The sequence below is a fragment of the Myotis brandtii genome, unplaced genomic scaffold (genome assembly GCF_000412655.1).
Source record: "Myotis brandtii unplaced genomic scaffold, ASM41265v1 scaffold8, whole genome shotgun sequence".
NCBI classification, from domain to species: domain Eukaryota; kingdom Metazoa; phylum Chordata; class Mammalia; order Chiroptera; family Vespertilionidae; genus Myotis; species Myotis brandtii.
Window position 1 is genome coordinate 14,422,078 of NW_005371219.1, and position 11,080 is coordinate 14,433,157.

At 39.4% G+C, this 11,080-nt stretch overlaps 1 protein-coding gene across 1 annotated transcript in view; it reads left to right on the forward strand.

The window, feature by feature from the left end:
• Positions 1-10,690, forward strand: part of MCHR2 (melanin-concentrating hormone receptor 2) — a 12,637-nt gene extending 1,947 nt beyond the window's left edge. Inside the window, exons 2-5 of the mRNA XM_005883807.2 lie at positions 703-912; positions 3,488-3,682; positions 8,482-8,601; positions 10,372-10,690. Of these exons, the coding sequence (XP_005883869.1) occupies positions 703-912; positions 3,488-3,682; positions 8,482-8,601; positions 10,372-10,687 (841 nt within the window). The 3' untranslated portion in view covers positions 10,688-10,690. The remainder of the gene's footprint in view (positions 1-702; positions 913-3,487; positions 3,683-8,481; positions 8,602-10,371) is intronic.
• Positions 10,691-11,080: the final 390 nt, after the last annotated feature.

Here is an 11,080-nt window from a genome sequence, read left to right on the forward strand (position 1 = left end):
CTTAGGAGTACCCTAATTAAGTTAATAACAATGTACCTACCTATATAGTTTAAGTTTAAAAAATTTGGCTCTCAAAAGACATTTCAGTCGTTGTACTGTTGATATTTGGCTCTGTTGACTAATGAGTTTGCCGACCACTGCTCTAGGGCAACAGTCATCTTGGCTGGGGCTGGAGTATCAACTTTCAAGGCAGCCCACTCACGCACCGGGCTAGTTGGTGCTGGTTGTTGCAGGAGGCCTCAGTTCCTCTCCAGGTGGACCTCTCCGTAGAGTTACTTGAGTATTCTCACAAGATGGCAGCTGGCTTCCCCAGAGAAAATGATCCAAAAGAGAGCAAGGAGAAAACTCCACAAAGCTTTTATGTCCTAATTTTCAAATGTCACACACTGTCATTTCCACCATATACTATTTGTTAAAAATGAGTTACTAAGTGCAACCACACTCAAAAAGAGGGAATTAGGCTCCATGCTTTGGAAGCAATATCTAAGAATGTACAGACACATTTTTAAACCACTGCAGTTAGGTCTCAGGCATATAGTTCAAACTGTTTAAATATACTAGGCATTTATATGTACACTTGTCTAAGTTCCCCTTTAACTCTTAAAATCCATTTTGGCCATTGAAAATTTGTAACAGGTGACATACATTGAAGAAGGTGCATACTTTGGATGTCAGTCTTCAGTTTCCGTCCATTTCTTTCAGGTCAAGGAAAAAAACTATTCCTGACATTTACATCTGCAACCTGGCTGTGGCTGATCTGGTCCACATCGTCGGAATGCCCTTTCTTATTCACCAGTGGGCCCGGGGAGGGGAGTGGGTATTTGGGGGGCCTCTCTGCACCATCATTACATCCCTGGATACCTGCAACCAGTTTGCCTGTAGTGCCATCATGACTGTAATGAGTGTGGACAGGTAAGTGAAGAGACTCTGAAATATCTAACATAATTCAGAGGTGCCTGTGCTTCGTACTTTAAGCAACATCAGAGCTGGTTTATAACAGCAAGGCTTCTCTTCCTTATTGTGGAACTGATTACATAAGAATGTTTGTTCCCATTTTCACAGAAGTCTATTTTAATGGAAAGCTTAAAACACTAAAATCTTTTTTCCAATCATTCTTTTTGACCTCAGTTTTATTTACAACTCACTACAATATAAAAGGATTTCAAAATCATGGAAAGTTGCAAACTAGAATGAATGCCCCCATGATTCTTGCAATAAGGAAGCTGAGGGCCCAAGAAGTGAGGATATTTGCGAAGGACACAGAGGGAGTCCATGAAAGAGCTGAGAACTGAAGTGGGTCTCCTCACTCCCTGTCAGGGCTATTTCCTGTATGTTCAAAGTCTCACACACTCTTTCTATTACCTAGCAGCCTAATGGAATCAGTGGAGTAGATATGGACTCCTACACAGATATAAGAAATATCCCAGTACCAGGAAGACCATCTTTTACACTCATCATTATGCCTGGTTAATGCAAATGCTGCCATTTTACATCATTAGCAATGTATCCTCCTGTGCTCTGGAGTGTGCCACAGCCATATCACCAACCATGTAAGCTAATGTTATTTGAGAAGATGAGAGTGATGGTGAGTACTTACGGGGCCAATGAGTGGTGGAGCCCAGTTCAGACCCAGGCTGTCTCTAAAGTTGGCAGGTGGCTTATAATTATCTCACCATCTGACCTCTTTCAGAAATATGCAAGCCAGGATGAGCCCTGCATCATCTAGATGCCAAGACTTCCACATCAGGTCTTCCCCAATCAGAAGCAAGTCCTAAAAAACAACAGTAACACACACAACAGGAATTGTCTCAGAGAGCAACCCACCTAAAATCTCGATCCACATTCATCCCACCCAACCCAATTCTAGCACACTTGATCCCCCTTGCTCTGATCTCCTTTGCTCCAAATAAATCACATAGTCTAATTTAGTGTGTGTGTGTGTGTGTGTGTGTGTTGTTGCTGTTGTTGTTGTTTATTGTCTAGCTTCCCCCTACCCCTCAAATATAAATTCCACAAATGCAGGTTTGATCAATGATATAGCCCAAGTGTCCGTGTAACAGTGCCTGGCAAGTGGGGGCTCAAAAAACATTGATGAATGAATGACCATCAGTCTTGAGGGCTGTGTTAAATTTCCTGGGTCCATCCGGGACTTCTTCCTGAGCTCTGACCCTTTTGCTTGTCCAAGTGGGCCCTTGAGGTGGGGAAGTTATGAGTAGTTCTTCCGATGGATGAACAAAGCAATGGCAAGGCTGGATTATTATTCAGACATGAATAGTAATAGTAATGTTTGATGCATTTTTTATATCTTGCTGCTTTTCTGCAAAATAATTCTCCAAATATAGAGTGTATTTCTCAAGTCATAATTAACATCACATTTTTCAGTCAATGTACTGTGTAGGTCTGGATAATTCATCTGATGCCAGCCAATGCTGGCAGTGCCTTGAGTGAAGCCTGGCCAGCTTGCCAGGGTTCCAACACTAGAGAGAGGGCCCTGCACAGGGCAGGCCACTGCAGAAAAGCAACCTAAAGTACAGGCCTTCCCAATCACAACACCGTTCTTGGAGATAATAAAACCTGCTTGATACACTGTACTCTGAATAAGGAGAGTATTGGCTTTTCCTTTAATTGTACCTCTTCTGTGAACCTCTTACACTACAACCTCTACCCCCAGCAAAACTCTGCTTTTTTAAATACCTTTAAAGTGTCCAGGTCTGAACACTTTTTTTCATCCTTTAGCTTTTAGTTGACTCTTAAAAATTCTTCTTGGATTTGCTAGAGAACTAAATATGTTTGATATATCAGGATTTCAAGTTTGATTAATGATTACCCTTTTTTTCTGGATCAAAAATGGAAAAAAGAAAAGAAAGAAGAAAAAGACTTCTCCATAAAATGAGCCCATTTCCCCCTCTAGCCTGCAGCCTAAGTTCCCTGAGGAATGTGCAATTGTCTACACTAGTCATTTTGTTTATCCTTGCTGTAATTTATCTGAACTAAACCCCCAAAGTGCCTGGGGACTCTCCTGAAAAGCTATCTGAGCAAAATGCCTGTCCCATGGCCCGAACCTCTCCCTCCAGCCAGTGCACTTCCCTCTTCCTGCCTCTACATCAGTCAATCCTACGGGGCAGAGGGCCCCTGCCTCCCGGAGAAAATCCCTGTTCAGAGACCAAGTTTTACGGAGCCTCATCTACAAGGAAAGCACCTTTGTAAAGAGAGAGTTTGCAGGGCAGAATTTTACCCTCGTCAGTGTGTTTGTGGAAGTGACAGCTATTTCAGAGAGTGGTCTATTCAGACTTGTAGGGTCAAGAGTTGTTTTCTGTATAGGTACCAGCCAGCTCTTAAAAAATACTTTAGCTTTCTTTTACCCTGATAGCGGTATGCTTCAGGGAGAATGATAATACTAATAATTTACTCTTGTCATGAACCATTCATTGTTGGAGCTCAGTGCTTTTATTGATTATTCCCAAACCCTTTTTAACTGGCTTTGCAGGTACTTGGCTCTCGTCCAACCATTTCGACTTACAAGTTGGAGAACGAGGTACAAGACCATCCGCATCAATTTGGGCCTCTGGGCAGCTTCCTTTATCCTGGCGTTGCCTGTCTGGCTCTACTCAAAGGTCATCACGTTTGAAGACGGCGTGGAGAGTTGTGCTTTTGATTTAGCATCCCCTGACGATGTGCTCCGGTAGGTTGTTACAACGTAAGAAAAATGGAGTTGAATTAAGTTATGAAGTGCTTCAGCCTCGCTGTCTGCATGCCGTGTCCTTGGGGATCCTCTCCCCGACAGTCTCCCCACTTAGTTGCCTGCCTTCCATAATCAAGTTGATCGTCTGATTTCTAGGAGAGGGTAACCTTTAGAAAAAGATTTTGAGTTTAATCATGTAACTTCAGTGGGCACAAATATATCTAAATATGGATTTTAAAGATCCCTGGCAGCCAGACACAGCAAAAACACAGCGATCAAGGGAGGGACAGAATTTCAAAAAGGGTCTCAGTTCCTGAGATGCAAACCTTATTAATATGCAGCTGGAGTTTGGTTGAGTTGTGTCCCCCCCCCCAAAAGATATATTGCCCTCAGCATCTATGAATGTGACCTTATTTAGAAGTAGGGTCCTTGTAGATATGTCAAGTGAAGATGAGGTCAAACTGAATTAAGGTGGGCCCCCTAGCCAATGATTGGTGTCCTGATAAGGATAGGAAGATTTGAAGATACACAGAGAAAAAGAACATCTGTGAACACAGAGACAGAGATTGGGGGAATGTGTCTACAAGTCAAGGAACCCCAAGGATTGCCAGAACCCACCAGAGGCCGGGCGAGAGGCAGGGAGCAGATTTTCCCTCAGAGCCTCCAAAAGGAACCAGCCCTGCTGACACCTTGATCTCAGACTCTTGGCCTCCACTTCTGTAAGACAATACATTTCTGTCTTTTTAAGCGACCCAGTTTGGGGTAATGTGTTACAACTGCTGTATATAACTAATGCAGACACCAACACAGGCATTTCTTACGTTTTAATTTGAAAAGAAAAAGTTAGTCAAAAAAATTTCTATTTGAAATTTTTAACATAGCATTGAAGTCTATGACTAAACATTTTTTGATCACTTACTAAGTACAAGATACTGTGCTAGGTGCATTTTATATACATCCATACACTATCTCAAGTCAATATGGCGGGTTCCTTTTCCCGTCCACCACTTTTTTTTTTTTTCTTTTTGCAGGTGAGGAATTTTATTTTGTAAAACATTATAAGCCAGTTTTGCATGTTGATGTAATTGGAGATATGAGCTGGAACAACCCCTGATGTTCAAATAGTTGTTCTAGCTATGGGCCACTATCACATACAATTCACTTGAAGTACTTAGTGAGTTTGGTTAATTGTCTTCTTCCTTTGCTTCTTATTTGAAAATGTAAATATTCCCCAGAGGATTATCCTGTTTTACTGTTGACAGATACCTCTGGAGTCCAACACATATGCAATTTTTAAACTGGCTTTACTATTCACAGAAGCAAATAGAACTCCCCTAGTTCTCAGAGAAATCCTAAACTTTATTCTTTTTTTTCTTTCTTGATTAAGATATTACATATGTGAGTCCTTATCCCCCTATTGCCCCCCACTCCCCCATTCATGCCCTCAACCCCCTGGTGTCTATGTCCATTGGCCATGCCCATATGCATGCATACAAGTCCTTTGGTTGATCTCTTGCCTTACCCCCTCCCCTACCTTCCCTCTGAGGTTTGATGGTCTGATGGATGCTTCTTTGTCTCTGGATCTGTTTTTGTTCATCAGTTTATGTTGTTCATTATATTCCACAAATGACTAAGATCATGTGATACTTATCTTTCTCTGATTGGCATATTTCGCTTAGCATCATGCCCTCCAGTTCCATCCAACAACCTTTCTTGATAAAGACCCTCATCAAAATGGGAATAGAGGGATCATACCTCAACATAATAAAAGCCTTATATGACAAATCTACAGCTAACATTATACTCAATGGGCAAAAACTAAAACAATTTCACCTAAGAACAGGAATGAGATAGGAATGCCCACTTTCACCACTCCTGTTCTACATAGTACTGGAAGTGCTAACCATAGCAATTAGACAAGAAGAAGAAATAAAAGGTATCCAAATTGGAAAATAAGATGTAAAATTGCCATTATTCACAGATGACATGATACTGTACATAGAAAACCCTAAAGACTCCATCAAAAAATTATTAGACTTAATAAATGAATTCAGCAATGTAGCAGGATAAAAAATTAATGCCAAGAAATCTATGGCATTTTTATACACCAATAGTGAACTTACAGAAAGAGAGATTTAAAAAACAATCCCATTTACCATCACACCAAAACAATTAAAATACCTAGGAATAAACTTAATTAAGGCGGTAAAAGACCTGTACTCAGAAAACTACAGGTCACTGAAAAAAGAGATAGATGGAAGAACATACCGTGTTCATGGATTGGTAGAATCAACATCATTAAAATGTGCATACTACCCAAAGCAATCTATAGATTCAATGCACTCCTCCATTAAAATACCAACAGCATATTTCACAGACCTAGAACGAACTCTTCAAAAATTCATCTGGAATAAAAAAAGACCCCGAATAGCTGCAGCAATCCTGAGAAAGAAGAACAAAGTAGGAGGGATCTCAATACCAGATATCAAGCTGTATTACAAAGCCACTGTTGTCAAAACTGCCTGGTACTGGCACAAGAAGAGACATATAGACCAATAGAATAGAATAGAGAACCCAGAAATTGACCCAAACCACTATGCTCAATTAATATTTGACAAAGGAGGCAAGAATATACAATGGAGTCAAGACAGTCTCTTCAATAAATGGTGTTGGGAAAATTGGACAGATACATGCAAAAAAAATGAAACTAGACCACCAACTTACACCATACACAAAAATAAACTCAAAATGGATAAACATAAGATGGGAAACCATAAAAATATTAGAGGGATCCACAGGCAGCAAAATCTCAAACATATGCCGAAGCAATATCTTTACCAATACAGCTCCTCGGGCAATGGAAACTAAAGAGAAAATAAACAAATGGGATTATATCAAAATAAAAAGCTTCTGTACAGCGAAAGAAACCATCAACAAAACAACAAGAAAGCCCACTGCATGGGAGAACATGTTTGCCAATGTTATCACTGATAAGGGTTTAATCTCCAACATTTACAGGGAACTTATACAACTTAACAGAAGGAAGATAAAGAACCCAATCAAAAAAAAATGGGCAATGGACCTAAATAAATACTTTTTGAAAGAGGACATAAGGAAGGCCAAGAGACATATGAAAACATGCTCAAACTCACTAATCATCCATGAGATGTAAATCAAAATGACAATGTGGTACCATCTCACACCTGTCAGAATGGCTATCATCAAGAAATGACAGCTGGCGAGGATGCGGAGAAAAAGGAACACTTGTGCACTGCTGGTGGGAATGCAGACTAGTGCAGCCACTGTGGAGAACAGTATGGAGTTTCCTCAAAAAACTAAAAATGGAACTCCCATTTGACCCAGTGATCCCACTTCTATGAATGTATCCCAAGAAACCAGAAACACCAATCAGAAAGGATATATGCACCCCTATGTTCATAACAGCACAATTTACCATAGTAAGATTTGGAAACAGCCTAAGTGCCCATCAGCAGATGAGTGTATTAGAAAACTGTGGTACATCTACACAATGGAATACTACACTGCAGTAAGAAAAAAGGAATTCTTACCATTTCCCATCCACCACTTTTAAACAGATGGGTTGCTTGGGCATAGACATAACCCAAGAGGGCTGAAATTAGGGGGTCTGCAAGGCCACAAATCCAGTAACAGCAAGCTCCCGAGGAGTGCAACACTGATGGGATTGATTATCTGTTATTTCTCCCACCAGCATTGGCTGCACACACAGACAGAAACTATCAGCCAGTCTAAAGGTGAAATGATACTTAATCACAGGCATTGGCAGGTTAATATGGACTTCAACCTCTCTAAAAGAAGAGCACAACCTGAGGCTCACTATCTGGCTACAGGACTTCGGTCTGTGTCAAAGAAATACAAAATATTAATTATTTTGCACTGACAGCTGCTGCTTCTATTTTTGGTTGGTTATCATAAAGGATATTCTGAGTTTTTGGCCTCTGTTGTTTCTCCTAGAATTAAATCCTTACAGTGAAATGGAATTTCTGTGCTACCTCAGAGTCCCTCTGGTCCCAGGTTCGTTCTCTCTCTCTCTCTCTCTCTCTCTCTCTCCCTCTCTCCCTCTTTCTCTCTCTCTCCTCTCTGCTTTTCTCTGCCTCTGTCCACACCCACCCAGCCTGTGCTGCCTTCCTTCACCAACACCTGGCATCTGTGCTAAACTGGAATTGGCTTGCCTGAGACCTCCCCGTGGCAAAGCACTGAGGAAAAGACTGGCGATTTTACAATAGGCCCTTTGAGAGGCCGTCTCAGTCCTTGGCTACAAGGATGGGCTATACAGCTCAAGTGTCCATCTGGGTTCAAATCCCCCCTCTGCCACTTACTAGCTGGCTAACCTTGAGCAAACCCCCTCTGTGCCTTAGTTTCTTCTTCTGTAAAATGTGGATAATAATGCCATTGTAGAGATTCAGTGGGTTAAAATATCTAAAGCACTCAGATCACGGCCTAATATATAGTAAATGCTATCTGCTATTGCCTCTTGTTGCTAATAACACTAAATATAATAATAATAATAATAATAATAATAATAATAATAAGTATCCTTACCCATTCCATACTCAGTAGTGCTGGCCTTGGCTGCTGGAAAGATAAGCATCAGTGTCAATGAACAATGAGGAAAGCACCCAAAGATGCTTAATTCTTTCTCCCAAGGACTTTTCTCCTGGGCCCTGAAAAATCAGAGAATCATGCCTCATTAACTGTAAACGCCAGTGCCTAGCATTGTGAATGTAACAGGCATGTCTTCTCTCTCTCTCATTTCACAGGTACACACTTTATTTGACGATAACAACTTTTTTTTTCCCTTTGCCTTTGATTTTGGTGTGCTATATTTTAATTTTATGCTATACTTGGAAGATGTATCAACAGAATAAGGATGCTGGATGGTAAGTGTTTGCCTTATTTCTCTTGATTTATTAAAAGAACAATGCATGGATTCTCTAAAGCTGTTGAATACTACCCTTTTCACTGTATCTTCTATTTCTGCCTTTATTCTTCTTTTGTTTCTGTTTTGATTGCTAAAAATATCAACATTATGAATAAGTACAATAATAAATTTTGCTAAACTCTTGCCATTAAGTACTTGGAATCTGAGTCCTCGTTCTAATGTACTCCAAGGAGCTGTTTTATTTATTTTTTCTTCCTGATTTTCATTGTTTCTAATAAAAGGTTAAGACTAAAATAGTCCTCCTTCAGAAATACACAAGAGCATACTTAATTTAGTTTTGTTCCTAAAAGTGGGTAATCAAGATGATATGATATAAACTTTCTGCATGTTCCTCTCAATATTATTTTCCCCAAAAAACGGCTTTTCAAATTTTCAAAGTTTTGAATTTGAGATCCTGTAAGACTACTTTATTTTATCATAGATATTAATAATATGTTAATAAAATATCTTGTATGTTAAAAAAAAGAACAATGCAGAGATCCTAAGGCGTCTACAACAGAAATTTAAACAGCCATCACTTAACACATACTATACTTAGATATATAGGCGTTAATGTCTATATGAGGCATTTTCTGAAAATAAGACATGTTCTGGATCAGATATTTGAGGGTCTGTCAGTGATAAATGTTGAAATTATTGAGGTAATATTTTCATTAAAAAGTGTAAGCAGAACTCAAGATTCTATTTAAAGAATAATTTTATATTTGTCATCAACAGTGTTATTTAAATGTCTTGTACATTTTACAGACTTGTGTACATATGTAAGTATACTAGATGATGTGTATAACTTCAAATTTTTGTTTTCATTTTTTAATTTATAAAAATATCTCATTAGTATTTGAATACTTAGGACAATGTTAATTAGAACTAAAGAAAAATAAAGACTTATATAAAGACAATAAACTAGGGGTAAACCTTTAAAGATACTTGTCTCTAAAACCACATGAATAAATATAAATTATTCTCTACTTGAAACTGTACATAACAATTTGTTTAAATGCATAAGTCAGTGTTTTTATAAAACATGTTGGGTTAAAAAAATATTAAAATTTATTCTTAGACTAGATTGTTGTATGTTTTGAAAAGACAGGATTCCTGGGTTCCACACACCTACCACATATGACACTATAAAGGTTTTTTAAAAAGAATAGGTGAGCAATGTATTCACCATTGGTCAAAATTTGTGGCAAACCTTGGTACCAAAGGTTTAAATGGTCTACTGGCCCACGACATTTTTTTCCCCACTTAGAAGTTCTTGAAATTCTTTGGAAATTTTACATTCTTCAAGGGTGGTCTATTTAGAATGGGAAAGGAAAGCAGCCACAGTTATAGGGGGGAAATAGTTCCTAAATGTATCACAGGGAGTTGAGGTGGTGGGAAAGTTAAAATGGAATATTAAGACACTGACAGCTGTTCTTTCTCATTTTATTCAATCATATATTTATATCAGTATGAACTCGTGTATTTGATACTTTGGGCTTTAATGCAATAGTATGTTATTTATTTTGTTTCTTAAAATCTTCCAGCTTTGGGAAAATTTTAACAGGAATGAAAAAACCTTTTTACAATGCTCTGAATAAATAATAATAATAAAAAGGAGCTTCATATCGCCCTGCATCCATTCTCTACTGTCCAAAAAGCTCTAGGACCCATTGCCCTGCAGTTTCTAGGGGTTTTTTTACGTTCTATCCTAACGTTGCCTTTGCAGTTACAATCCCTGTGTCCCAAGGCAGAGGGTCACGAAGCTGACAAAGATGGTACTGGTGCTGGTAGCAGTCTTCGTCCTAAGTGCTGCCCCCTATCACGTCATCCAGCTGGTGAACTTACAGATGCAGCAGCCCACGCTGGCTTTCTATGTGACCTATTACCTCTCCATCTGTCTCAGCTATGCCAGCAGCAGCATTAACCCTTTTCTCTACATCCTGCTGAGTGGAAACTTCCAGAAACGCCTGCCTGGACTGCGAAGGAGAGTGATTGAGAGGGAAAGCCACAACATGGAAAACACCTTGAAATCAAGCTTTTAGGAGAGTGCATAGATCATCAATCACCTCGACGGGCTTGTCTAAGTTATTGGTATTATTAGAAGGGCAAACGGTGACTCTTAGTAGCATGGAACAGAAGGGTAACCATTCAATGCAATGAGTGTAATATGCTAACTTTAGTAAGATATGAAATATGTATCTGCACTTGAGAGTAGGGAATGGAACAGTCTAAGATACCCAACTCCATGGTTATGTGTGTTATTTCAGCATGTTATAAACTACTCACTGATAAAAGTGGCCGTCCATGATCGTCGACTAAAAACTCACCAAGGAATCTCAGTTTGCCATCAATACTTTGGTCTCACTGTAACAGTGCCCTTGAGGTTTGGGCGGGGCGGGGGGGAATGACCTTATAATGAAGACTTAAATTTGGCC